This window comes from Lithobates pipiens, unplaced genomic scaffold (assembly GCF_037356315.1).
Source record: "Lithobates pipiens isolate NorthernLeopardFrog02 unplaced genomic scaffold, aLitPip1_a1.2 Scaffold_22, whole genome shotgun sequence".
Taxonomy (NCBI): Eukaryota; Metazoa; Chordata; class Amphibia; order Anura; family Ranidae; genus Lithobates; species Lithobates pipiens.
The window spans coordinates 56799452-56826920 of record NW_027507784.1 but is presented as its reverse complement, the minus strand read 5'-3'; the positions used below and the strand labels follow the sequence as shown (position 1 = coordinate 56826920).

At 41.8% G+C, this 27469-nt stretch overlaps 1 protein-coding gene across 4 annotated transcripts in view; it reads left to right on the top strand.

The window, feature by feature from the left end:
• Positions 1-27469, top strand: part of TANC1 (tetratricopeptide repeat, ankyrin repeat and coiled-coil containing 1) — a 329903-nt gene that overhangs the window by 74778 nt on the left and 227656 nt on the right. For all 4 annotated transcript variants that reach the window (XM_077447640.1, XM_077447638.1, XM_077447637.1 and 1 more), the window contains exon 2: positions 20561-20630. In XM_077447640.1, coding sequence (XP_077303766.1) covers positions 20573-20630 — 58 coding nt within the window. In that variant the 5' untranslated portion in view covers positions 20561-20572. The remainder of the gene's footprint in view (positions 1-20560; positions 20631-27469) is intronic.

Sequence of the window (27469 nt, the reverse complement as noted above, 5' to 3'; positions counted from 1 at the left end):
TGCACGTGGAGCATGTGAACACGCCTGAGCTCATCCATAGTGATCGGGTGTTTTCAAATCGCGTGACAGCCGGTTTTGTGCGTTTTTAAGCCCCGTCCCACTTCCCAGCACCATAAACCTCCAAAAGGGCCAGGAGGCTCCGGCTTTAAGAGGTTAATATATCCCACCCCCTTTTCACTTTGTCATTGTGAGACAATCATTGTTGTTCATTCTACCTGTTTAGTAGTCATAATGTTATGGCTGTATATACGTGGTGGCACCAAATAAGGCCCACCCCTGTGCTGCCTTATATGCGTAAGGCCATCAAGGAAAGGGTTAAAATTAGTACAATTAAAAAATTAAAAAATAAAAATTCTTAGAAGTAGTACTCTGCAAGAGATAATCCTATATACTTCTTTTTTTTTTTCTCAAACAAAAAAGTTTTTATTAATAAACTTCTCCAGTCTGATGGTATCCCTCATTTGAGCAATCCACTCCTGCAAGGTGGGGGGTTCAGTAGATTTCCAGTGTCTCAATATTACCAAGTGGGCCTGAAAAAGGGCTCTCATCTTCTACTTGGAGGCCATCTGAGATAGGCCTATATACTAATCTCCCTGGCGTCCAGTATCTCTCATCTCCCCTCTGTTCCAGGACTGCATCCTCTCTCAGCACAGTGATGCTCTCCCCTCTGTTCATTGCTTTCTTCTTCTGTCTCTTAACTGTCAACACATGTACTGTGTACAGATTCAGCCGGTTCAGGCTCTGGAGAGATCCCGACTTTAATGTCAGGATCCACCGAGATGCCTGGATCAGCAGCTGGCTCAGCCTCTCAGTGAAACCTGCGGCTCCCACCTCGTTCCCAGCCTTCCGCATTTTAAAAAGGTAAATCAAAATTGATACTCACCAAGTGTGGAGGAAGAAGAATGAAAGGAGACTTTGCAGTCATATGACCACATCAAAAAGCCCTAAAATAATTGTTTTTAGTGCATTTATTTTATGCTGGCACTCGCTTATGTTTTCTAGATTAGCTGTAAGATTTGATTGGTCCAGATCCAGCCTCAGGCCTTGGCATTGCGTAACTATTCATTGGCCAGCTTGTCCTTTGCAGCCACAAAAATCAGATTTTTATTTCCAAAATGATTGTTTTCATAAATTTAACATGAGTTAATCTTTTTTTCTTTTGTCATTTTTATCCTCTATTAAATCATGCGTATTTTTATTTTTTTTCTAATGAAATTAAGTGGAGACTGGCATCATTAAAGGGTTTGTGCTTTTTATGTAAGTTTTGATGACTTGCAGAAAGGAAACAGGATATTGACATTACATGTATAAAGCTCCAGGCCATCTTTGCTTGTCTTGGAAAAGACTTACTACTTTTTTTTTTTTTTTCCAAGATAATAAAAAAAAAAAATCCAACATTTAATGTTTCATTGTCTAAACAGCGGGTTATTTTTATTAGCAAAACATACTGAAACAGAAACAACATGAGGATTTAATTTATGGCTAGGCTCCATTGTGATTCCCCCTCCTCAAAACTGATAGATCTGAGGGGTATGCCTATCATAAAATGTTTTATATGGTCCACATCTTGTGGGCTTGTATTTATCATTTTTTTTTTTTCATTCCACAAGGAAATTCTGATCCAGAAAGAGTAGACCACATCCGTTACTCTTTCAAGTATATTTTTCCTTTTCTGTTGCACTAAATATTTGCATAGTGGGGAAAATAAGCACATAGAACCTGAATCAAGCCAAATGCGAGTGGAGATTGTTGTCTGATATAAAAACAAATTTAAAATAAACTACCAGTGCATGCAGTGCCAATACTAATAGTGATAAAATGTGGGAGATGGGCATCAACTTTTAATTGTGACCCTGTGTGTCTTAATTTCAAGGCTGAACTGTAGGCAATTTTTTGTTTTTTAAATGCATTGTTTACATTTGAAATACATATGAGAACCATCATACATGGCAAGGCATTTGTAGATTCGTGCAGCCAGTAAGGGTGCTCCTGCCAGACATGTTCTACTTACCTCCTCTGTGCAAGTGTTTTGCACAGAGCAGGCCCGAGCCTCCTGTTCTGGGGTTCTCCAGCAGTGCTCCTGGCTCCTCCTCCGCATTGGGTAACCCCACAGAGAGCCACTTTCCATGGGGGCACTGGTGCGGGCTTGCTCAAGAAATTAAATGTTGCCTAGGAAGTGATGCGAACTGTGGGGGGGGGGGGGGGGGGAGAGGACTCGCAAGGGGAGGAGACCGATCGAGGTTCCTCTGTACTGGGAACACACGATCGGTCTCCTCTCCCCTGATAGGACGTGGATCTGTGTTTACACACACAGATCCATGTCCCTGCTCTGTATTACCGGCAATCACGTGTGCCCAGCAGACATCACGGCCGGGCAACGCATCGGCTCCAATGCAGCGAGTTCCCCCTAGATGGCCCGGGAAGCCAAGGGCATCAGATCATGTCTGCCCAGGATGGGAGATCCTTCCTGCGCATGTCATTTGACTATGGGTGGTTAATTTGTAAAATAACTTTTCAATGCTTTGTACCATTGCTGAGCTGAAGTGTAAAACAAAGAAAATTGCTATAGGTATCGGTAATTGGTATCAGCAAGTACTAAAAAAAGACCCTAATATAATGTAATGGTAATTTATTTTATTTCTTTACACATTACATTATTTTTCCTTACATTTATTTGAATTTAATTGAAGCAAAGAGTATTATGTCTTATTTTATTGCTATCTTGTTTGATAACCTAATGTTCAGGGGTTGTAAAGCTTTCAAATTAAAGTTCTTCAGAATCGTGATCTTTATTCTAAGCAAAAAAAAAATCCTGATTCTCATTTTATCTAGAAACGTGCGGCTCTGACTACTATACATGGTAATTTATTCTTAAATAACCTGACCATTATTCTGCATTGCTCTATCCAATGAAATGTGCCAGAAGACCAGAATGTTTTTACTAGTGATTGTAAATTTTCCTAACCGTATTTGCGGTTCAGTATTTTTACAGTGCAGTTATATCCAGGTGAAAGGTTGGCGCTAGACCATTTATAACTTTACACAGTATATGGCCTGTTCTGCTTGCTACATCCACCAGTTGTTTAACTGGTCAGAAAGAATATAATTACATATTATGCACTGCTGAGGCCGTATAAAATCCTGGAAATACAACGGTAAAATTACATTATTGTAGTTTCTTTGTGTGGGTTCTCCAAAACCAAAACAGCAGTGGCTCCTGCAGTCTTAATTAGAATTTACTCTGGTGTGTGTTCTCTGTAGAATTATAGTTTTCATAAGTTGCCAAGCAGATGCATAGTTACACAACATGGGTCAGGATATGGGAGGCCGTTACGGATGATTGTGAGTTATCTTACGCCGATTCTCTCCAGGCTGGACTTCTGGAATTCTTGTAATTACTGTTCGTTCTCCATCCTTAATTATAGCTTGTGAAAGACTGCTGCCAAGTCTCCCGCCAGTGAGTTAAAGGAGCACTTTTTATTCAGACAGAAGTGTACCTGTTCATATGACACAATTTTACTGACTGCATAAAATTCCCAGAATCTATCGTCTTATATATCCAGGTGCATGCTTTAAATACAGTATTTAAAATGAAACTTAACTTTTTTTTATTGAGTAAGCAAGACAGGGCAAATTGCTTGCTAGGTCTTTCCTGCCGTGTGTAACCCTGACAGAGACCTCCCCCACTCCTAGTCTTGCCATGACATCTGCCCACTCCTGGTCTTGCCATGACATCCGCCCGCTCCTGGTCAGGCTGATGCAGAACCTGTTGCTTGGGCTCCTTCTTCCTTGTCAGTGGTCGGGGAGAGCCAGGACAGCTCCAGGGGCCGCCACTCCCAGGCGGGGGCGTTGGGCATATTCGGTCACTCGTTTTTGCTCCAGGGCATGTTCTTTTTCCTGAAGCCACCGCCATCTTGGGAAGGGCAGTCTAAGGACTGCATCTGCCGGATGTGAGGTAACCCGGAAGTAGGGCATCCTTTCTGCTGGAAAGTGAAGGGGGGAGGAGGGAGGAATAGGTCTGGTGCCTATAATTCTGGTTTGACGCAGAGGTGCTAATGGAGTCCGGAACCGGTGTTTGCCACACGCATTGTGCTGCAGCACCAGCAATGCACTCGGGAGCAGCGGCAAGTGGGACAGACACTGGCACCAGCAAGACCCAGGTAAGGAGCAGACTGGATGTTCTGCTCTATTTTTACTGTGGGGTCGCTCTATTCTCCCTAGTTAATAGTAGGGTTTGAGTGCGGGGGCCTGTCTGGGCACATGAGTCCGTGTTTTGTCTCACTGTGCACCTGTGGTGAGCATCTTGAATGGGTTCAGGTTGACTCAAAAGGATGATTTTGTCTTTTTTTTTTTTCTTTTCTTTTTTTCCCCTTATGGCAGGCCAAGAGCTCTGACCCAGGGATTAAAAAGAAATGCCCTTCATGCCAATCTAATTTACCCTAAGGCTGGAAAAAGACTTTGTCCAGCATGCATTGACACTTTGGTGAAGTAAGAAGCTTCTTCCACATGAAGCGATCTGATCGCATTGGTTAAAAAGGAACTGATTGCTACCATTCAGTTCTTTAGATCCTCACTTACAAATCCATTCCTCAAGTCAGCCTACTACCTCACAATCCTCTCAAGGCTCACTGTTAGTCCTGGAAGTGGAGGCAGTAGTGGATCCTCTGAACCAGGAAGGGCTTTCCCCCCTCACAGTTCAAAGAAGAATCAGATGAGGATGAGCTGGAGAACATGCCCTCCAAATACAAGTTGTCTTTGGACTAAGTAGACGGCCTCTTAAGGGCAATCTATGCTACTTTGGGCCTAGAGAAAGAGCATAAAGAATTGTCTTTACATGACAGGATGTATGCAGGACTCAGCAAGCCCAAATCGCATACCTTTCCAGTCCACACATTCATTTCTGTAACAATCAAGAGATAATGGACTGATCCTGAAAGAAAACCTTTCTAAGGGCTCATAAGAGAAGGTTCCCTTTTGATAAAGACCCAGCGGCTGTCTGGAATAAGGTTCCAAAACTCGATGCAGCCTTTTCTCAAGTGTCAAGATCAACTGATCTAGCATTTGAGGACATGGGGATTTTAAGACCCCATGGATAAAAAGATGATTCAACAACTGACGAGGGCTTGGCAATCCATCGTGGGCAACCTCAAGCCAGCAATGGCAACTACTTGAGTCTCCAGGATTATGGAATATTGGGTGAATAAGCTTAAGGCTCATATAATAGCTGATTCTCCTAAGCAAGAGTTCCTAGATTCTTTTTCAACACTAGCAGCAGCTGTAGCCTGTATCTCAGATGATCAGCTAAATCTATCAGGATGACAGCAAAAGCCTCAGCCCTTACTAATTCAGTCAGAAGGGCTCTTTGGGTGATTAAAAACCTGGCCGGGGGATGCAGCATCTAAAAACAAATTATGCAGGATTCCTTTTTCTAGGGGATTTATTGTTCGGACCCGATTTGGATTCAGTTCTTGACAGGACTGCAGATAAAAAAAAATATATATTTTCCTGTCAAGAAGAAGAAACAGCCAGCCAAACGTTTTTTTCATCCTCAAAGGGCTCAGGAACAAAATGAGCCTCAAGGAAAAATAAAATAAAAAATTGGTCAGGGCAGAGGGAAAAGGCAAAGGAAATGTCCTTTTCCATCCTCCTGCGTCAACCTGCAAGACGCAATGACAGCCGGTTACAGGTGGGAGGAAGACTTCAGGGTTTTCTCCCTTATTGGGAAAGCATAACGGAAAACCAGTACATTCTGTGCATGCTGGCCCAAGGTTACAGAATACAACTTTTGTACTTTATAACAAATCTACCAAGAGATGCAACAAAGCCCCTGGCGCTGAAGAACCTGTTAAAGGATCTGATAAATTAGGGGTTTGTGACTCAAGTTCCACAGGGGGAGCATTATCAGGGATTCTATTCCCGTATATTCCTGATAAAAAAGCCATCCAGAAGTTTTTGGTTAATCCTCAACTTGAAACCACTGAACAGATCGGCCCTATACTTCACAAACTGAGTTTGGTCCCAGGCAGAGGCGAAAAGGTCCTCAAATTGGAAGGAACTAAAGGCAGTCGCCTTAGCATTGGATGCCTTCAGTCCAAGCCTTCTAGGTTTCCATGTCCAAGTTCTCATAGACAATGCCACTACCATAGCCTACTTGAACAAGCAGGGGGGCACAAGAAGCAAAACCCTTCAGTTACTGGCATTAAAGATCCTAGGATGGGCGGAAAATCAATTACTGTCCTTATCAGCAGTCCATCTCAAGGGCACTCTAAACGTAGTGGCAGATTTTCTAAGCAGAAGATTGATTCAAGAGGCAGAATGGAGCTTGAATCTGGAAGTTTTTGCATTGATCACCAGGGCCTGGGCCCAGCCACAAATAGACCTGTTTAGACCAGAAGAAAATGCGCAACTCCTGGTTTTCTTCTCCATTCACAGAAATGACAGTTCCCAGGGGATAGATGCGATAATACAGCCTTGGAACTTTCATCTGGGTTACGCCTTTCCTCCATTTCAACGAATCCCATTAGGATTGAGGAAAATACAGAGGGAGAATGTGGTAGTAATTCTAATTACTCCATTTTGGCCAAAAAGGGCATGGTTTACCACCGTTCTGCAGATGGCAGTCAAACCATTTTGGCAGCTATCTCTCCAGCAAGTCTTGCTCCTACAAGGTCCGATACATCATCCGGAAGTGGCCAATGTAAGCCTCACCGCCTGGTATCTGAGAAGCAGTTGTTAAACAAAGGTCTGTCACAACTTTTGGTATCTATCTGACATTCCAGTAGAAAAACAGTAACCAGAAAAATCTATGCTAGATATTGGAAAGTCTACAACTCCTGGTGTTGTTCGACAAATAGAACAGTAGAAAATTTGGTGTCAATTATATAATTCCTTCAAAATGGGGCAGACAAAGGCTTGCCAGTCAGCACGCTTAAAGTGCAGATAGCCGCATTGGGAGTTTTTTCTGGAAAGAACAGTCTCTTCTGAGCCCTTAGTTACAATATTTTTGAAGGCGCTTGCTAGATCCAGACCAGTTCCTGCTAAGCACTTTCCCAATTGGGATCTATCAGTGGTCCTACAAGCCCCCACGAAGGAACCTTTTGAACCACTACAAGCAATTTCACTGAAGAATCTTACTCTTAAGACTTTTTTTATTTTTAGCTGCAATAACATCGGCAAGTAGAATTAGTGAGCTGCACGCTAAAAAAAAACCCTTTTTATCCATCTACACAGATAGGATTATACTCGGACCGATCTGGAGTTTTTGCCAAAGGTAGCATCAGCCCACAACAGGTTGTAGGAGATCATCCTACCAACCTTTTGCTCAAGCCCCTCAGGGGAGAAAGAGCCAATTCCACAATTTGGATGTAAGAAGGACTTTATTACAATATCTCAAAGTAGCAAAGGATTTTTGGTCTTCGGACTCTGTTTATACTTTTTATTTTTTCTTGAAAAGCAAAGGGTCACCAGGCATCAAAGGGGTCAATAGCTAGATGGCTTAAATCCGCTATCCTGGCAGCCTACTCTCAGTTGGGGTCATCTCCTTCACTGGGTATTAAAGCACATTCTACCAGAGCTTAGGGCACTACATGGGCAGAAATAGTTGGTGCCACCCCAGATCAAATTTGTAAGGCGGCTACGTGGTCAAGTTACTTAACGTTTGTCTGTCATTACAGACTGGACCTTTTGTCAGCAAGCGAGCAGGCTTTTGGCAGAAAGGTCTTGCAGGCTGTGGTCCCTCCCAAGTCGGTAAGTCTTTTATCCTCTCAAGGTGCTGTCCTGAAAGACGTCAAGGGAAATATCAAGTTAGACTTACCGGTAACTTGTTTTCCAGGAGTCTTTCAGGACAGCAGCAACCCGCCCTTATTGTTTTAAAAGTATTATGCTGTGACTAACCGTATTCTGATTGTGTTGGAGAATGCTGTGTTTGGGCGTAGTGTTCTGCAGGGGGCAATATAGATCCTCACGTCTGATAGTGGTCTGCATTGGGGGTGTCTCCCTCCCCTCAGGGGCATTGCTTTGGGACTTCCCACATAGTAATTACTATAGCTGCTCAGTGTCCTGTGATGTACGATAAAGAAAATAGGAGTTTTCCTACAGCTTGCCTGTAAAATCCTTTTTCTTGGAGTACATCACGGGACACAGGGGTCCCTCCCCTCTTTATTGGGATATTCATTGCTTTATTACCAATCTGAGGAACTTCCTGTATGGAAGGGGTTATATAGAGGGGAACTTCCTGTCTTTTGAGTGTGCCAGTGTCCATTCACCTATAGGTGGCATATAACGTGGATAGTAATTACTATAGCTGCTCTGTGTCCCGTGATGTACTCCAAGAAAAGGATTTTACAGGTAAGCTATTTTTTCGACATATTTTTGGTAAAAGAAATCCCAATAGGCGTATACTTATTGGTTTGCGCAAAAGTTATCGCATCTACAAACTGTGGGATAGATTTAGGGTTTTTATTTATTTTTTGTTTTTACTAGTAATGGTGGCAATCTGCATAATTTTTTTTCATTTATTTATTTTTTAGCAGGATTGCGACAAACAAATCTGACCCCAAATGACACTTTTTGGAGACCAGTGACATTATTACATTGATCTGTGCTATAAAAATGCACTGATCAATGTAGAAAAGACACTGGAAGGGGTTAACACTAGCGGGCTATTAATGGGGGTTAACTGTGTTCCCTGGGTAACTGTGGGGGGGGGGGGGTGCCAGGGACATGACAGAGCTCGCTGTTCCCAATGACTGGGAACAGTAGATCTGTCATGTCCTCTGTCAGAACAGGGATCACTGTTCTGCCTCTGTACCAGGGGATCGTGGGTCGCCGGCGGACATCCAGTCCACTCGACCTGCAGGCACTTGAGGGAGCGCCTCTGTACGTCTTTGGCAATTTGCGCAGGAAAGCCAATCTGCCGCCGTATAACAATGGCGGCTGGTCGGCAAGCAGTTACTGAATATGTTACCCCTACATTTCATACTCCTGATATATGCATGTTGCACCATGCACTTGCTTTAACATGTATCTTGTTTTTGTATTGCTTCCTTTGTGTGAAATTTCTAATATTCCTGCCAGTCCCCCTGATTTCAAACTGACCATGCTAGGAATGACAGCACATCAACGCAGAGTGGTGTGTGTGTGTGTGTGTGTGTGTGTGTGTGTGTGTATGTATATATATATATAAATATAATATATTTTTTTTTTTTTTTTATATACATCTCTCACTTTTTTTTATTTTTATACACAAATGTTTTGCATTTAATTTCTATTTTAAACTAAATGGGTTGTTTTACCAGGTAAGGGTTCACGTATACATTTTAGGTTTGGTCTTTCCTTGTATTATGAAGAGATGTTCAAGAAATAAACCAGACTGGTTTCCTGTCTGAAAGGACTTTCATGTTGGTGGAACGAGAAGATGAGGTGTGAAGACGGACAGCGCTGACACAAAATGTAGAACCAATATCGCTGTCATTTCCTTGGAAGTCATTGACTGATGCATTGCTATATTGCTGTCATCCTGATCTCATTACGTACATTGCCTGTGTACATCTGATCACTGTGATGAGGAGGTAGAGACGTCATATAATTACTGACTTGTGGAAGCAGATGAGAGGAGATGATCTCAGATGCCATATTGTGTTGTGGGATACCAGGCCAGATGTATGTGCTGCAGGGCATGATGTCAGCTCTTGGAATTAAAGAAAAGACATGGATTGCTGGAATAAGTCTGTGCTCAATCTATGCATGGCAAATGGAATTGTATTAGGAATAATTAACATAATGTTGGAAGTAAATCTGGAAGTCAGAAGTTGCTTTAATTTTCTATCTTGAACTTAAAAGTGACAGTTGGATTCTCATAGGTTGCTATGGGTAAGCCATTTGTTGTTCCATTATTCTTCTGGTTTGAATTCATGAGATCAGCCACATATGGGCACATTTATGAACTGTCAGAACTGCCTCCTGTTATTGTAAGAGGTCCGCCCACACCTGCAAAAATGAAAAGCCATCAGCTGCACATACCGCAACTGCTGACTTTTAGCAATAGGACACTTACCTGTCCTGGAGTCCAGCGATGTCTGCACCGCAGCTTATGTTTCCATCAACTGTCCGGTGCATGCTGCCTCCATTGCGGGTAAGGAAACCCAATGGTGTAGCATTACGGCTGTACGCCGGGTCCCTACTGCGCATGCGCCAGGCACTGCTGTGCTCTCCTACTGGCCTGGTAGTGGGGGGGAGGTAGGAGGAGGGAGCCGAGCTGTGATGTAATGTGCTGTGGCCCAGACTCCTGTAAGTGGGGACAGGATACCTGTCAAAGACAAGTATCCCCCACCCACCTATGTCCACGGGACAGACTAGTGCCGCCTCCGATCCAGCAGGAAATTTTCATAATGACTGTTTTGGGTCTGTTCTATGTTATACAATTACCATGCTGCATGCCCTATTTTCAAAGCACCTGACTAAGAGTTACTATAGATACGGTTATTCATTAACGTATTTGACTTTTATTGTATAGTGTGATCCCTTCCTGACAATGGACCCTGACGAAGGGACGTATTCTGTCCTGAAACGCGTCGGTCCGTCTGGACTTCATATGGGAATTAGAAAAGAGGTGGTGCAGCAGGGCTGTGTGAGATTTGTTGTGCCACATCCAAAATAGAAGCTTATAAGCAAAAATCCCCTGTGGGTGGATTTTAATGGCACGTACAACTTGGTTAGAAACAGTAAATATTTTATTACAAAAAGAAAAAGGTTACAATATACGTAAAAGAAATATGTCTGGGTAACAACTGTATAGAAACACCATTTATGGCATTATGAACAACATAAGCCAGATGTTGTATAGGCTTATGTTGTTCATAATGCCATAAATGGTGTTTCTATACAGTTGTTACCCAGACATATTTCTTTTACGTATATTGTAACCTTTTTCTTTTGCTTTTTGTAATAAAATATTTACTGTTTCTAAGTTGTACGTGCCATTAAAATCCACCCCCAGGGGATTTTAGCTTACAAGCTCATATGGGAATTCATCACCAATATCAATGTTTTTATCAGTTTGATAACTATAATCTTTGTACTGTACATTTTTGAATAAATTATACTGTATTTTACTATTATCTTTCTAAAGTCTCATTGATTATGGATTATCTCCTTCTTTAGCTATTATCAAAAAAAAAAGCTTTACAACAGAGCTGAAATTAATCTGTTTGCCACTTCATGCATATCTACATTGCATGCTATGCACTGGATTGTCTGGGTCAGTAGACTTGGTGTTTTTATATGTGTGAGCTTTACCGGTATTTTTTGGATTATGTAGGATAATTTTCAACCCAAACTCCCATTCTGTATAACGTAAGCTCTATAGTTGGGGAAAAAAAAATGTGTGTTCATCTTTAAAATATACCAAGTAGTAAAATCTCACTGCACAACAAAGGGAACAGAGGGACAATGGGGATTTGTATGTACCAAAGCAATAACTAAAAGAAAAAACATGTTAAAAAATAAAATGTTATTGTTGCATTAAAATCAACACACTAAACAGCTATGTATTGTCAGCTACCATCCAATAAAAGAAATACACTTATGAAGCTTAATTTATGGAAGAAGACAGGTGGATCGAATTGTTTTGCTTGAAAGAACTTCTTCGGGATCCACTTTTGTCTTCCATATATAGTAGCTAAGAAATATAATGTTACACCATATACAAGATAATAGACACTTCTCCTGAAGGGGTACAGTTAATTCAGACCACATGACTTTAATGTTTGAAGACAGCGGAGGAGAAGCACCACACTTGTTTTAATTTTTTCCAGTGTTTCTTAAAGTGACGTTCCACCCAATAGAGGAACCTCCGCTTATCTGCTTCCTCCCCCCTTCAGTGCCACATTTGGCACCTTTTTGGGGGGGGGGGTGAATGGGTACCTGTTTTTGAGGTGCTATCCCTCGAAGTTCGGCCTCCTTCCTCCCCCATCTGGCCAGTTATCTTTGCACATGTGCTGTATGGAACTGGCTGTGAAGCCAAAAGCTTCACTGCTGGTTTTCCTTACGACAAATGGTAACGGCAGCATCCGACAGCCAATCTGAAAACTCCCCATACAGTCTTCCATTGACCTAGGTCTCTGGTGTGTTTTTTTTTTTTTATTTTTTTTTTTTTTTTTTTTTTTTTATATTTCTTCTATCTATCATCCACTATGGCCGATGTGTGTCTAAGGTTTAGATTCATTCAATGTGTCTTTGATTGCATATTATGGCCTTGGCTGTCTGATGGGGTGGAAAGATCTTTAGGCAGAAGAATGTGCTGCTGAAAGGTGCCCTCTTCCAGTCCACTGTATATTGGGAGGTTTGCGTTGCCCGGGAAGCTTTTGCCACATTCCCAATTCCAACTATGTGTTCAGTGCAAGGCCTGTTGGCAAAACCAGATCTTAGGCTGAGCCTGGTTTAAAAAACAGTAGTAAATATGTTGAAAGTCCACTCTGCTCAGCCTATGTACCTCCAATTCCAGACACGTTTCACTAGACTGAGCATCATTGAATTTCTCCCAGGCTTCAGGTATTTCACACATTCGCTGCCAGCTGCGCACGAGTCGCTTTGCCGTGCCAGGCTTGGATTAATTTCTTCATTGCTGCTTCTAGTTAATGTGAAACAGGTGTTCTATGATGACTTATCAGTACGAAGGAGTGGGGCCCCTGTGTAATCCAAGCCAGGCACCTGCTTCCCTAATATTAAATGGGCACAGCGGTGACCTAAGAAACTGCTCTTTTCCTTTCTAAATTCTTCTACCCTCATAAAACGTGTAACAAAAAATTATTGCAGTTTACTAGTCCTTGGATATAATGGCTGCCCCTTTCCCATGCTAGTCCTCCCAGTAACACACTTCCTGTCCCAGTGCGATAACACCCATACTTTCTGCTGTATCTTTGGGGAGGCAGCATTGTCACCCTAAGCTCCTCTCCTGATTTGGACTGCTAATATATCTTCTTCCCCCTTCTCATCTCTATAACATAGAGGGAGGTGTTGTTTTTTTCACAAAAGAGAACTGGGAAGGCTGCCCCCCCCCCCTCTCCTCCTTCCAAGGCTCACCTGCCCTACCGGGGAGCCCGAGACTGAAACTGGGGCTTCCCCCAGATTTACTATAGAGCCGAATGGGGGCCAGATCATCTCTATGGTATAAGAAAACAGAAGCAAGAAGTATTTTGTCACTTCTGGGTTCTCTAGAGTAAGCAAGCCATTTTTTGCTTGGGAAAGCATCTGGTCAAACCCCAGAACCCCGCCATTTCTAGCCCTAAAATGCCTGAAAACTGGCTCAGTGTAAAAGGGGGTCTAAAGGTGGCTATACACAGCAAGTTTCTGAAGGTTCATCAGAATATTTGCTTAGTTGGTGGTCCTAATGGAACTCTTCTGTCGGATATCCTTTGATTGAAAAATAGGGGCCAGGTGGAAAATTGTTGGCTGAACGGCTGCAGTTGGTCAGATACTGCCGCTGTTCACGTATTCTGACAGCCACCAGCATTATAGAGTCGTCCTTCCATCCTATGTAGTGTGGATGGTGGAATCTATTGGTGTATGGCCAGATTTACAGTTGGTGATACTAAAATCTTATGTTTTTTTGTTTAAAAATGGCAAACATGTCATTGATCCAATGGTCAGTGGTCCCTTCAGTGGTCCTCAATCCAGTCTCTTATGGGAAACCTTTGGGTCCAGGTCCATATGCATTTGGGGTCTTCCAGGATGTGCTGCTGCCATAATATTTTTATGCCAAGATGCTGACATAAAGATGTAAGTGCAAAAACAAGTTCAATAGATATTGAACGATTGATTCTAAAGTTGACTCTTTGTACTGCTTTATTATCACTACGGCTCTTGTTGTCTGTTTAGGTGCTCTCAATTTTGTCCCCTGAAGAAGATTTTTGAAAATGTGTCACTTGACGACGTATTTTTTCTAATATGCAACATGACTATGCATGTGTCTGAAGTGAGAGCAACACTCTTGTGATATCTGTAAAGAAAATCTGCACGTTTTTACTGTTTAAGCTTTTTACTGTTGTTTGTACAATAAAGATATCTATTTTTTTTTTTTTTTGTTAATATACATTTTTTTTTGTTTATATAAAGTGGACATGGACAGACCTCGCTGTTCTCTATGGGTGGCTGGGTGTATATGGGCTGTCTATTTACGTGTGGCTGCCTCCGATCTGGTTTGCCCAATTGGAGGAGGGCACAGTCCTCCATTTTTTTATTTATTTTTTTTTTTTTTTGCAGGCCTGATTCCACCCAGAGGTAGTTGTGTGCGAACTGACACAAGTCTGTTTACACCTAAAGGTCCATAGGAATGCATGGACCATCCGATGAGGTCTGACTGAAAAACTGACAGGGGGACCTGATTTGATCACCTGTGTGAAAGTACCTTAAGCCCTCGTTCACATTGAATGCGGCTTTGAAATCGTGCGACTTCATCTGAAATCACATGATTTCAAAGCCACATGTCAGGGTGACTTGGAAGACATCTGTGCATGACACCACACAGATGTCTTCCAAGTCACCCTGACATGTGGCTTTGAAATCATGTGATTTCAGATGAAGTTGCACCCAAAATTGCCAAAAGTGGTACAGGAACTACTTTTTCAAATCGACGCGGCACGGATCGGCTGAGACACAGCAGCAGCTCCATTGGCTTCCGCTGCTGTCAAAGTCGGTTAGCCAATGTGGGGGGGGGGGGGGCGGCAAAAAACAGCTCCGTATCTGAATGGACACAATGAGCTGAGTCTCGGCTCAGGTATACCCATAGCAAGCTGCTTGCTGTGGGGGCAGGAGCGCCAGCAGGGGATCCGAGGAGGATCTGGGCTGCTCTGTGCAAAGCCACTGCACTGAGCAGGTAAGTATAACATGTTTATTATAAAAAAAGAAAAACGCAAGACTTTACAATCAAAAACCTTTTGCCTTTACAACCACTTTAAATATCAATTGTTGTGTTAACCACTTACGGACTGCGGCACGCCGATATGCGCCCAAACTTTGAAGAGGAATATCGTTGTTATGGCAGCAGCTAGTTGCCATAACCCTGGTATCCTCTTCGACCGGCGGTTCGCTTTCCGATTAATAGTGGTCTCTGTGGCGAATTCACCGAGAGATCTCTTTTATCGGTGTTGGGAGGAAGGCACCGGCACGCTCCGGTGCCCTCCGCCGCTTACCGGATTCATCAGCAGAGGCAATTGGATCCTCTCACGTCAGTGGTATGGAGACAAGTGAGGGGAAGATGGCCCCCACTCGTCTCCATACCATTGCAGGGCGGAAGCGACCTCAAAACATCACTTCTGCCCATGGCTCTTAAAGGGACGTTTTTTTTTTTTTAATTACTTTTCTTTTTTTTATTTACCCCAGATATCATATTTTTGACCCCAGATATCATATTTAAGAGGTCCTATCGTTTTTTTTTTTTCTATTACAAGGGATGTTTACATTCCTGGTATGAGGAATAAAAGTGACACTTTTGTTCTTTAAAAAAAATAAAAAGTAAAAATAAAAGGTAAAAAAAAAAAAAAAAAAATGTTTTTTTTCTTTTTTAAACGCACCCCGTCCAAGGGGTGCAGAAGCGAACGCACACGTGAGTAGCGCCCGCATATGAAAACTGTGTACAAACTGAGGTATTGCCACGATCGGCAGAGCAAGAGCAATTATCCTAGACTCCTCTGTAACTCAAAACATGCAACCTGTAGAATTTTCAAGGGTAAAAGTTTGTCGCCATTCCACGAGTGGGCGCAATTTTGAAGCGTGACATGTTGGGTATCAATTTACTCGGCGTAACATTATCTTTCACAATATAAAAAAAATTGGACTAAGTTTTTACTGTTTTTTCTTATTTTTTTTTAATTAAAAAAATGTGTGTTTTTTCCAAAAAAAAAAGTGCTCTTGTAAAACCGCTGTGCAAATACGGTGTGACAGAAAGTATTGCAACAACCGCCATTTTATTCTCTAGGGTGTTAGAAAAAAAAAAAATGTTTGGGGGTTCTATGTAATTTTCTAGCAAAAAATAATTGTTTTTAATTTGTAAACAACAAATCTCAGAGGCTCGGTCCTTAAGTGGTTAAACAGCGAGAGATCTGTATTTCCGGAATTGCACACGACCAGCAGTGCTTTTTACTGGTGTGTAAGTGATAACATTGTAATCAGTGTTTGTTTTTAATATGTTTGGAAATATACATTTATACATGTTTATAAGCTGTATGTTCCGTTTCAAGCATATGATTTTACAGGAACACTTCACTGTTTATAAAAGATGAACAAGATTTAGCAATTATGCGGAATGTCCGTTTTCACATATCGCTTCCATTGATTTGTCAGGCAAAGAAAAGTGTGGTTCTACAACATTACCCAGATCCGATTCTCTCTTCTGTACCCATGTGGTTTTGATCTATTTCTTTGTTGTGTTTAAAGCGTTGGTTGAGTGCCAAAAGATTTTTCTTTTTTCCTTTTTTTTTTTTTTATTTTTTTTTTTTTTGTACATGGCTTCAAAGTAAGTGATCCAGGTTGAGCTCCAAACTCTGATTATAAGTGGTATGCAGGGAATGTATAGTTTGTTTGCTGTTTTAATTACAGTACAGCAATCTCTGGTAAAGGGGGGGGGGGGGGGGGGATCCTATTTCATGTTTTGTTTACCAGGGGAAGTGTGTGTTTTTTATTTTTTATTTTTTTTTTTTTGGGGTAATCTGTGCAATATCTGAAATCGGTGAAACATTGAAAATTATTTTGATGATTTTCTTCATGCTTAGATCTGTTATTGTTGCAGTGGTATTGTTTGTGTGCTTCTGTTCACAGCAGAAACCTTTTACCTTTCTTGACCCGGAGAATTTGTTACTTGTTCTCTGATTTTGCTAAAGTGGCATAAAAAAAAAAAAAAAAAAAAAAAAAAATCTTAAGTCACATTGCAGGAGAGGAACACGTATGTGCTTAACCACTGCTTGATGACCAGGCCATTTTTTGCGATACAGCGCTGCGTCGTTTTAACTGACAATTGCGCAGTCGACAATGTTCTTAACATTTTGATTTAATAGCCCCAAAAATGTTTTTAAAAAACACATTTCCTTAGTTTAGGCCAATATATATTCTACGTATTTTTGGTAAAAAAAAAACGTAATAAGCGTATATTGATTGGTTTGCGCAAAAGTTATAGCATCTACAAATAAATTGTAAAGATTTATGGCATGTTTATTTTTTTTCACTAGCCATGGTGGTGATCTTCCATTTTTAGCACTACTGCGACATTTCGGCGGACAGGTCTGTCCCTTTTGACACATTTTTGGCACCATTGACATTTTATACAGCGATCACTGTTATAAAAATGCACTGATTGATTACTGTGTAAATCGCACTGGTAGGGAAGGGGTTAATACTGTGTTCCCTCAGTGTCTTCCAACTGTGAGGGGATGGGACTGACTGGAAGAGGAGACATATATCGTGGTTCCTACTTAGTAGGAACCATGATATGTCTCTTCTCTACTAACAGAACAGATAATCAAATCCCTGTTCCTGCTCTTGTGCATGCGACCGCGTGTGGCCAGCAGCGATTGCCCCAGCCGGCCAAGCACAACTAATCGCGCGAACAAACCACTTTGCTGCCGTATATCGTTGTGAGCCGGTCAGCAAGTGGGTAATATGGTTATAAAGGGTTGTTTTTTTTTTTTTTGTTTTTTTTTTTATCTTAATGCAGTCTCTGCATGAAAGTGTTACTAAACCAAGGACCCTGCATTCCCTATTATATCTGGTCTCCTGCAATACACAGAACATGGAAATTCAATTATTTTAGTAAATATAAACTTCTAAATACCTTTTCTCATCAGCAGTATATAGCAGGTCTTGTGACTTCTATCAGTGTCCAGCCAAACACTGGTTAAAGCTTGTAGGGGGAGTTTTCTGCCTATCCTATGAGACTGCAAAACCCTTTACCTTCTGTCTGGACAAGCCCGATTGGCCCTCTGCTGAATACATGCACCCTCCCAAAAAAAAAAAAAAAACCTCTCTAGCAACACACACCAAACTGAGTATGTGCAGCCTGATGCCATAGACTCTGTTATCAGGAAATCATTATTGGTCAGTGGAAGGTGGGGAGGATCAGAGAAGACAGGATCAAACAGCCTTTTTACACAATGCAAAGGATCCACATGGAGTATAAAAAAAAATGCTTTACTGCATATCCAGACTGATGTTACTGTTGTGGGCTTAGTACTTTAACCACTTTCAGACCGGACCAATTTGCTGGTCAAAGACCAGACCACTTTTTGCGATTCGGCACTGCGTCGCTTTAACTGACAATTGCGCGGTCGTGCGACGTGGCTCCCAAACAAAATTAACGTCCTTTTTTTCCCACAAATAGAGCTTTCTTTTGGTGGTATTTGATCACCCCTGCGGTTTTTATTTTTTGCGCTATAAACAAAAATAGAGCGATAATTTTGAAAAAAACGCATTATTTTTTACTTTTTGTAATAATAAATATCCCCCAAAAATATATAAAAAAACATTTTTTTCCCTCAGTTTAGGCCGATAGGTATTCTTCTACATATTTTTGGTAAAAAAAATCGCAATAAGCGATTATTGATTGGTTTGCGCAAAAGTTATAGCGTTTACAAAATAGGGATAGTTTTATAGCATTTTTATTAATAATTTTTTATTTATTTTTTTACTAGTAATGGCGGCGATCTGCGATTTTTATTGTGACTGCGACATTGTGGGGGACCCATCGGACATTTTTGACACATTTTTGGGACCATTGTCATTTATACAGTAATCACTGCTATATAAATGCAGTGATTCCTGTGTAAATGACACTGGCAGTGAAAGGGTTAACCAGTGGGTGGCAGTGTAGGGGTTAAGTGTTCCTAGGGGTGTGTTACTAACTGTGGGGGGGTTGGGCTTTCATTTAGTGTACACTGATCTCTGCTCCAATCACATGGAGCAGAGATCAGCGTCACTAGTTGCTAGGCAGAATGGAAAAATGTTGTTTATACAGCATTTCCTCCATTCGGCCGCTCCGTGAGACGATCGCGGAGATGCCCGCGGCGATCGAGTCCGCAGGTCCCGCGACCGGACTCACGGGGGTCCCAACCAGCGCGGGAGCGCGCCACCGGCGGCGCGCTCCCGATGGCACGGCGGCAACGAATATTGGGCGTACATGTACGCCAATATGCCTGCCCGTGCCATTCTGTCGACGTACATCGTCGTGCGCTGGTCGGGAAGTGGTTAAGGTAAAAAAAACATTAGTTGCAGCTTCCCCTAAATGCTCACTTGAGCTTGATCTTGGTCCAACCCCGTCCAACATCAGCGATGCGCTCTCCTCCTTCACCATTGGCTCCTGTTGCTGTCAATCAAATCCAGTGACGAAGGAGCAGCAGATGGGGATGAGCCACATCTGTGTCAATGGATGCACACCGCTTGCAGCCCACACAAGTATTGCCCCTAGCAACCAGCTTGTTGGCGGGTTACTCGAAAGCAGGAGGAGCCAAGAGCACCAGCACAGGACCCCAGAAGAGATGTCCTGGTGCTGGTCTCAAGATGCGTGATGTCAATTTTTTACCTGTCAACAGATGGATGAAAAAACTGAAAAATGTTCCGCATGTGTTAAAGGGGGCCACAGGTTATTATTCATTTATTTTAAATAACAAACATGTGATACTCACCTGCTCTGTGCAATGGTTTTTGCATTGATATCCATTTTTTTTATCCGTCAACAGATGGATGGAAAAACTGATGATCATCCATTTATATCCGCTTACATCTGCTTCCGTCAACATCCGTTTTTACCCACCTATGGATCTCCAATATTCATAATAACCAAAGAAGTACAGTTAAAATATTATGCTACCTATGTATTTAAAACAAAAATCCCAGCGTATGCAGAAAAGTGCGATCTTTATATTAGCAATAACTAATATATACAATGCCAAAACCTAGAAAGCTATAAAGTCTGATCAGGGCTACGCGTTTCACTGTGTTTGTTAGAATTAATTTGCTTCAGAGTAAAAAGTGACAGGCTCAGGATCGCCCGGCGCTCACGGAACATGGAAATGCAATTATTTTAGTAAATATAAACTTCTAACTACCTTTTCTCATCAGTATATAGCAGGTCTTGTGACTTCTATCATCTTCTCACGGGAGATGGGCGTCCGGTATTCTAACGTGGGGGTGGGGTCAGTCCTGGTCAGTATTTGCTCCATAAGACGCACAGGCATTTCCTGGGGGCGGGGGGGGGGGGGGGGGGGGCGACTTATTGAGTGAAAAATATGGTATATATTCACTTCCTTGTAGGAATTTTTTTAAAGGCAGGTTTGATTTTTTTATTTAATTATATTTGACAGTCTCTTTTAAATTGCTCAGGTTTTATTTATGTATTTTTTTTTTTTTTTTGAGGTTTACCTGTTTTCCTATAATCTATCTTTTATAATTTGCTACAAGTTAGCTAGTTATCAGTTGCTTCTAATTGGCATTGATCAAAGGTTCTCTGGATTTGATGATTTCGGCCGCACATATTATGATTTGCGTTACTCATTAGTATTTTTCCTTGTAATTGCAGGTCTAAGAGAAAATGTTAAAAGCGGTGTTAAAGAAGAGTCGGGAGGGCGTAAAGACCAGCAGGAATCAAGGTTGGTGGAAATGTTTTTTCATGCATTTTTTATCTCTGTAAGATTAACAGTCTTTTAAGCCTACATAAAGCTGTGAAACTTGAAAGAACTTAATTTAAAGCGTTTGTTACCCCCCCCATAAAGGGATCCTGTTACTTTAAAGCATGTTATACAGCACAATGCTTGTGCTGTTTAATTTGGCTACCTGTGTCACTTGAAATACCTGGCTCACCCTGTCTGGTTCTGCCCTTCCCCCTGTAAACTGACCATGATTTATCATGGCTGCTGAGCCCCTGATAAGCCCCTGATACCGTAATCAGTTTACGTGCCTCCGTCATCCGCAGCCCCCCCGCCTGTCGGCTCATGACAGTGCCCACCCCTCCTGTCGTCCTGCTGCTAAAATTACAATTACATTTCCATAGAATCATCTCTGTTGTATAATGATACAGTATCTGACAAAAGTGAGTATGCCCTTGCATTTTTGTGAATACTTTATTATATCTTTTCATGTGGCAACACTAAAGAAATGACACTTTGCTACAACGTAAAGTAGTGAGTGCACAGCTTGTATAACAGTGTAAATTTGTTGTCTCCGCAAAATAACTCGACATACAGCCATTAATGTCTAAACTGCTGGCAACAAAGGGGAGTACGCCCTTAGTGAAAATGGCCAAATTAGCCGCTGTCATGTGACTCGTTAGTGTTACAAGATCTCAGGTGTGAATGGGGAGCAGGTGTTACATTTGATATTATTGCTCTCACTCTCACATACTGGTCACTGGAAGTTCAACATGGCACTTCATGGCAAAGAAAACTCTGAGGATCTGAAAAAAAAGAATTTTTGCTCTACATAAAGATGGCTTAGGCTCTAAGAAGATTGCCAAGACCCTGAAACTGAGCTGCAGTACGGTGGCAAAGACCATACAGGACATGTTCCACTCAGAACAGGCCTCACCATGGTCAACCAAAGAAGTTGAGTGCATGTGCTCAGCATTATATCCAGACGTTGTCTTTGGGAAATAGACATACGAGTTCTGCCAGCATTGTCAGAGCTTACTTCCTCTTTGAGACGGCCATAGACAATTTGAATCTCAGCTGCTTCAGTATAGAATGACCGAGATTCGAACCATGTATCGGCAGGCTGATTATACCCAAGTTGATCGACTGAGAACACAACTCCATGGAAGGGATTCCCCCATCAACATGGTCTGTGTTTAAGGTGGGAATCAAGCGATTTTCTTTCCTGCAACCCGTGGTTGCAGGAAAGAAAATCACACTGTTTATGGCTGGCTTTTTAGTCCCCTACCCTGTAAGACAATAGCTAATGTATCCACTGCACTAAAAGAAGGAAACTTCAAGCAACATGGAGGTAGGACACCGGAAAACAGATCATATGGGCCAGACACTAAAGTACAGGTAAGGCCCACTGATTCCACTGGAAAAATGCCATCATAAAGAAGAGAAAACGTTTTCCCATAATACAAATTACAAAATGACACGGCCTGTATCAAAATGATTGAATGATGATTTACTAGAAATGACACACCCTTGTTTAGGAAATGTTTTAACAGGTTGTGACACATCTGGTCATAATCCTAAAAAAACGATGTAAAAAAAAATTCCCGTGGTGTGCTGCACCACGGTTGCAGCGCAGTGTACTTGTGGGTTTGGTGCTGATCAGCTGCGCTTTCCAGTTGACTTCTATTATGTCATGCGGTTTTAGTGTGCTTTCTGAAAGTACACTAAAACCACAGGACTTCATAGAAGTTAATGGGAACGCGCAGCTTACCTGCACCAAATCATGGTGCAGACAAACCGCACCACATTGGTGTGAAAGGGGTTTAGGTATTTGAATATTTTGCCAATTGTGATTTTTTTTTTTTTTTTTTTTTTTTATTAGTATGAGGTATGTCGGGCCTCATTGTGTAGGTCTGCTTCTTGTAACTGTGGCTGTACACTTCATCAAATTTTAAGGTTGTTTTCTGGGCTGGTAGAGAACACATTCGTGACTCCCACGTCTACATAACTTGAATATCTTGGATATCGTGCTGTAAATTTTCTTCTTGGCATTCTCTTTATTGTTTTCCCCTGCTGCAGCAGAGCAATACATCATTATCAATTGGTTTTCTTACTTTTCAGTCCTTTGACCTCAAGTCATAAATGCGTTCATCTGAGCTTCCCGCACATTATTTGTGCATAAAGTCACTTTGGATATGCTAAGTCAGACGGCATAAACCAAGCGCTGCTAGAATGCGTTTTCAGTTTTTCACCATTCTAAAATTTCTTCTATGGCTGAAAATTTCTTGCAGCCGTTCTTCAACCACTTCTTATTGCAGAACTTTACCCATAACGACTTGATAACAAATGTTTGTTGGCAAGGAACCTACATTCCAAATGAATAATAATGCTACCAAAATGATTGTGTATTGTAAATGCCCTTCAGCATTGTTCCTGTTCTAGCTGGAGGCTGCGTTATCCATGCGTGGCATGGACGGTGCATGGACAGGATAACGCAGCACAGGTTAAGATTGCAAGGCTGTTCATCTAAGAACCACGATTGATTTTGTTGTCTTACAGTGTGATACATAGTTACATAGTAGGTGAGGTTCAAAAAAGACTCACGTTCATTAAGTCCAACCTATGTGTGTGATTATATGTCGGTATTGCATTGTATATCCCTGTATGTTGTGGTCGTTCAGGTGCTTATCTAATAGTTTTTTTGAAACTATTGATGCTCCCTGCTGAGACCACCGCCTGTGGAAGGGAATTCCACATCTTTGCCGCTCTTACAGTAAAGAACCCTCTACTTTGTTTAGGGGGTATTTCCATTTTCCAATGCCAAAAATAGGGCAACTGCGCATGTGCATAGCAGACCGAGACAGTGTATTATTGGATCTAAAGTGGATGTAAACCCGATTTTCATGAAATCTGACCTAGGCACAGCTATCTATAGTGTTTACTTATCTCTCTCCAAAGCTCAAAGTCCTGTGTCTTTCTGCTGTTTTGTTCCTCTGTTATCAGCATGATGACTTCTGATAAGTTCTCAGACAGAAGATAATACCAGCCTGAAATTTGTGTCTGGGTGAGTGCCATAAATTAGCAGAGAGCATGTCTTGTCACAGCACAACTCTGCACATTCCTTCCTTTCGCCTATGTGGAGGGGTGTGTGTGCCTTTCCTCCAATCAGCTGCCACACAGTGTATGCCAAGAATCCACTCCTACGGCTGAATGAGGAAGTAAAAATTCTAACCTGATGTGAGAATTCTAAAGAATATAGCAAGCTGAAGACAGCAGATATACATGTAAAACTTATGCAGGGAGATTTTTTAAACTTTTGTTGCACTTTTCTTGCACCGCATTGCAATTGCACTGTGTTTGCGATCCATTGACATCCCAAAAGGATCACAAATGCCGTGCAGTTTGCCCACATGGGATTGCATGGTACAAAAGGACCATATGATGCAGTTGCAGGGTGGCTCCAGAAAAGTTGCCTGCACTTCTTTGGTGCGAGGCATGCAAAATGAATGGGCTCAAATCAGACTGTACTGAATCGCATGTTAACTGCACAGGAATGCGGCACTGTTCCTGTGAGATTCACATGCGGGATATAGTGTGAACCGGGGCTTAAACAGTATAGGCACGGTTTTAATGTCTTGCATAGCTATAATTGCTAAAGTGGCCAGCCTAAATTGATCTAGCAGGATTTAATTTCTGACTACAGTTCCACTTTAAAGTAGAGGTAAACTCTAATTGTGGGACACACAGTTCAGATACCCCGGCAACAGGGTCTCTTTAAGGCTTTAGGTAACATAATAGGCCTGCTCCTATGGTGTAATTCTTCTTATTCATGTACTTAACCGCTTGCGGACCAGCCGCCGCAGTTTCACTGCGGCAGGCTGGCTCCGCTGCACAAAATCACTTTATTGTACGTGATCTCGCAACGTTTGGCTAGCGGGCATGCACACGCCACAAGCTGCGTGAGTCTAACAGTGGGGCATACTCGCGATCACCTCACGGAGAGGAAGAACGGGGAGATACTAATGTAAACAAGCATCTCCCCGTTCTGCCTAGTGACCGTGTCACTGATCAGCTCTCCCTGTGATCGGGAGCAGTGATCAGTGATGTGTCACACACAGCCCAGCCCCCCACAGTTAAAATCATTCCCTAGGGCACACTTAACCCCTACAGCGCCACCTAGTGTTAACCCCTTCACTGCCAGTCACATTTACACAGTAATCCGTGGGTTTTTTAACCGAACTGATCGCTGTATAAATGTGAATGGTCCCAAAATAGAGCCAAAAGTGTCCGATGTGTCTGCCATATCAGTCACGATAAAAATCGCTTTTTTTTAACCAAAAATATGTAGAAAAATACATATCGGCCTAAACTGAGGGGGAAAAAATGTTTGTTTTTAAATATTTTCAGGGGAGATTTATTTCAGAAAAAAGTAAAAAATGCTTTTTTTTTTTTTTTCCAAAATTGTTGCTCTTTTTTTTTGTTTATAGTTCAAAAAATAAAAACCGCAGAGGTGATCAAATACCACCAAAAGAAATCTCTATTTGTGGGGAAAAAGGACATCAATTTTGTTCTGTAGCCACGTTGCACGACTGCGCAATTCTCAGTTAAAGTGACGCAGTGCAGAATCGCAAAAAGTGCTCTGGTCTTTGGCCAGCCAAGGCCGAAGTGGGTAATATAGGCATATATAATGCAAACTGGTAATATTTGACAATTTTTGGCCAGCAATATCCAATTTAAAAAGCATGGGTTCACTTTAAAGTGGGGTACCCCCTAAAAAAAAAAAAATTAAAAGTCAGCAGCTACAAATACTGCAGCTGCTGGCTTTTAATAATCGGACACTTACCTGTCCCGGGTTCCAGCGATGCGGGGGAACGAAGCCCCCCCCTCGCTCCCCGCTCCGCTCGCGGCGCCGTCATGCATACTGTGGGCACCCGGCTGTGGCTTCACAGCCGGGCACCCACTGCGCATGCGCGAGCGGCGCAGGGCGCCGTGATACGCCGTACAGTCACCTGGGACACGTGACAGGTCCCAGGTGAATGTGCGGCGCGAGGGGAAGTGATGTCACCAGCCCGGGCAATGAAGAAGGCAGACTACGAGGGACCCCCTAGCAACCGGTATTTAGAGGTGAGTAAAAATTTTTTTTTTTGCCAATTATTTTTTTTTGATTTTTTTAAAGATTTTTAAGTGGTTTTATTTTTTGGGGGGCAACTCCACTTTAAGAAAGGACATAAAAATGGTTGTAGACGGTTCATTTAGAAAAAAAAAAAAAAAAAACCCATAAGAAATGAGCAGTTGAGATGGAATCACAGCTTCAGATAACAGCATCTTGATAACAGAATGGCCTTGCCACTTCCGTCTTTGTATTTATAGCTGTAAATCCTTCGCTTTATAAATGAACAAGTGACTACAGGAACCTGGGAAAGGGGTTTACCAGATCCACTTTAGGCCACTTTGTTGAAATGTAAACCTTTAAAGACAAACTCTTGATATTTCGTAGCTTGGTTTGCCCGTGTCTTGGAGAGCTCATCCTGTCATATGGCCCACCCAGAGAGATGAAGAGCCCTATGTCTGGAGGCCAGGAAGATGTACATACGGAGCTGCTAATAATATAACTGGCAAAGAATCTGTGTCCGATTGACAGCATGAATTTAGCCACCCAGACTTTCATGTGGTCTTCTCTTTCCTTGGGAATTCCCACCACGCTTATTTTTTACCTAGTTTTTAGGATTATGGCCAGATATGTCACAACCTGTTAAAGCACGGAAAACATTTGCTGCACATTTCCTAAACTGGGGTGTGTCGTTTCCCTTTTTTTTTTTTTTTTTTTTATCAAATCATCATTCAATCATCATTTTGATAATTTTTAGTTTTGTAGTAATTTTTATGGGAAAACGTTTTCTGTGCTTTATGATGGCCTTTTTTCCAGTGGCCTATATAATCTGTTTTTGGGTGTCCAACCTCCATGTTGCATGAAGTTTCCTCCTTTTAGTGCAGTGGATACATTAGCTATTGTCTTACAGGGTAGGGGACTAAAGCCAGCCATAAACAGTGTGATTTTCTTTCCTGCAACCACAGGTGGCAGGAAAGAAAATCGCTTGATTCCCACCTTTAAACACAGACAGTGATGATGGGAAAATCCTTCCCATGGAGTTGTGTCCTCAGTCAATCAACTTGGGTATAATCAGCCTGCCCATACATGGTTCAAATCTCGTCAGTCCCTGCTGAACCAGCTGAGACTGGAATGGTCTATGGCCATCTTAAAGAGGAAGTAAACTCTGATGAGGTCATCGGTGCAGTATACAGTAAATATATCATAAACCGTGCACATTTAGGAGATATTTACTGTACCTATAGGTAAGCCTTATTCTAGGAAAAGGGTAATACTGCGCTGTCCTCAAATATTTTAACAAATAATAATTAACTGCTGCAACCAAAAAATGTGAGATACCCACATCAAAACAATTCCAAAACCTATTAGCTGCGCTGTAAAAAACTCTACATAAAAAATATCTCAGAATGCCAATGAATCTAGTGATAAACATGCAATAAAATGAGATAATCCAATAATTAAGTGAATTAATGATTAGACCTAGTACATAAATAATAAAGTACTGGAAAAAACAGTTAAAGAGTGAAAGTCCACCAAAAATTAAATCTTTAGTGATCTGTTAATCGAGGCATCACACCAGAAGCGCCCGAGAACAGTGATGAATTCCAAAGAAAAGATCCTCCACCTCTAATCACTCTGCCACTTACCAGATTCTGAGATCTCTTTTTAGGGAGATCTACAACAGCCTGCAATTCTTTTCCAACCAGGGGTTCTCTTTGAGAGTCAAGAGGGT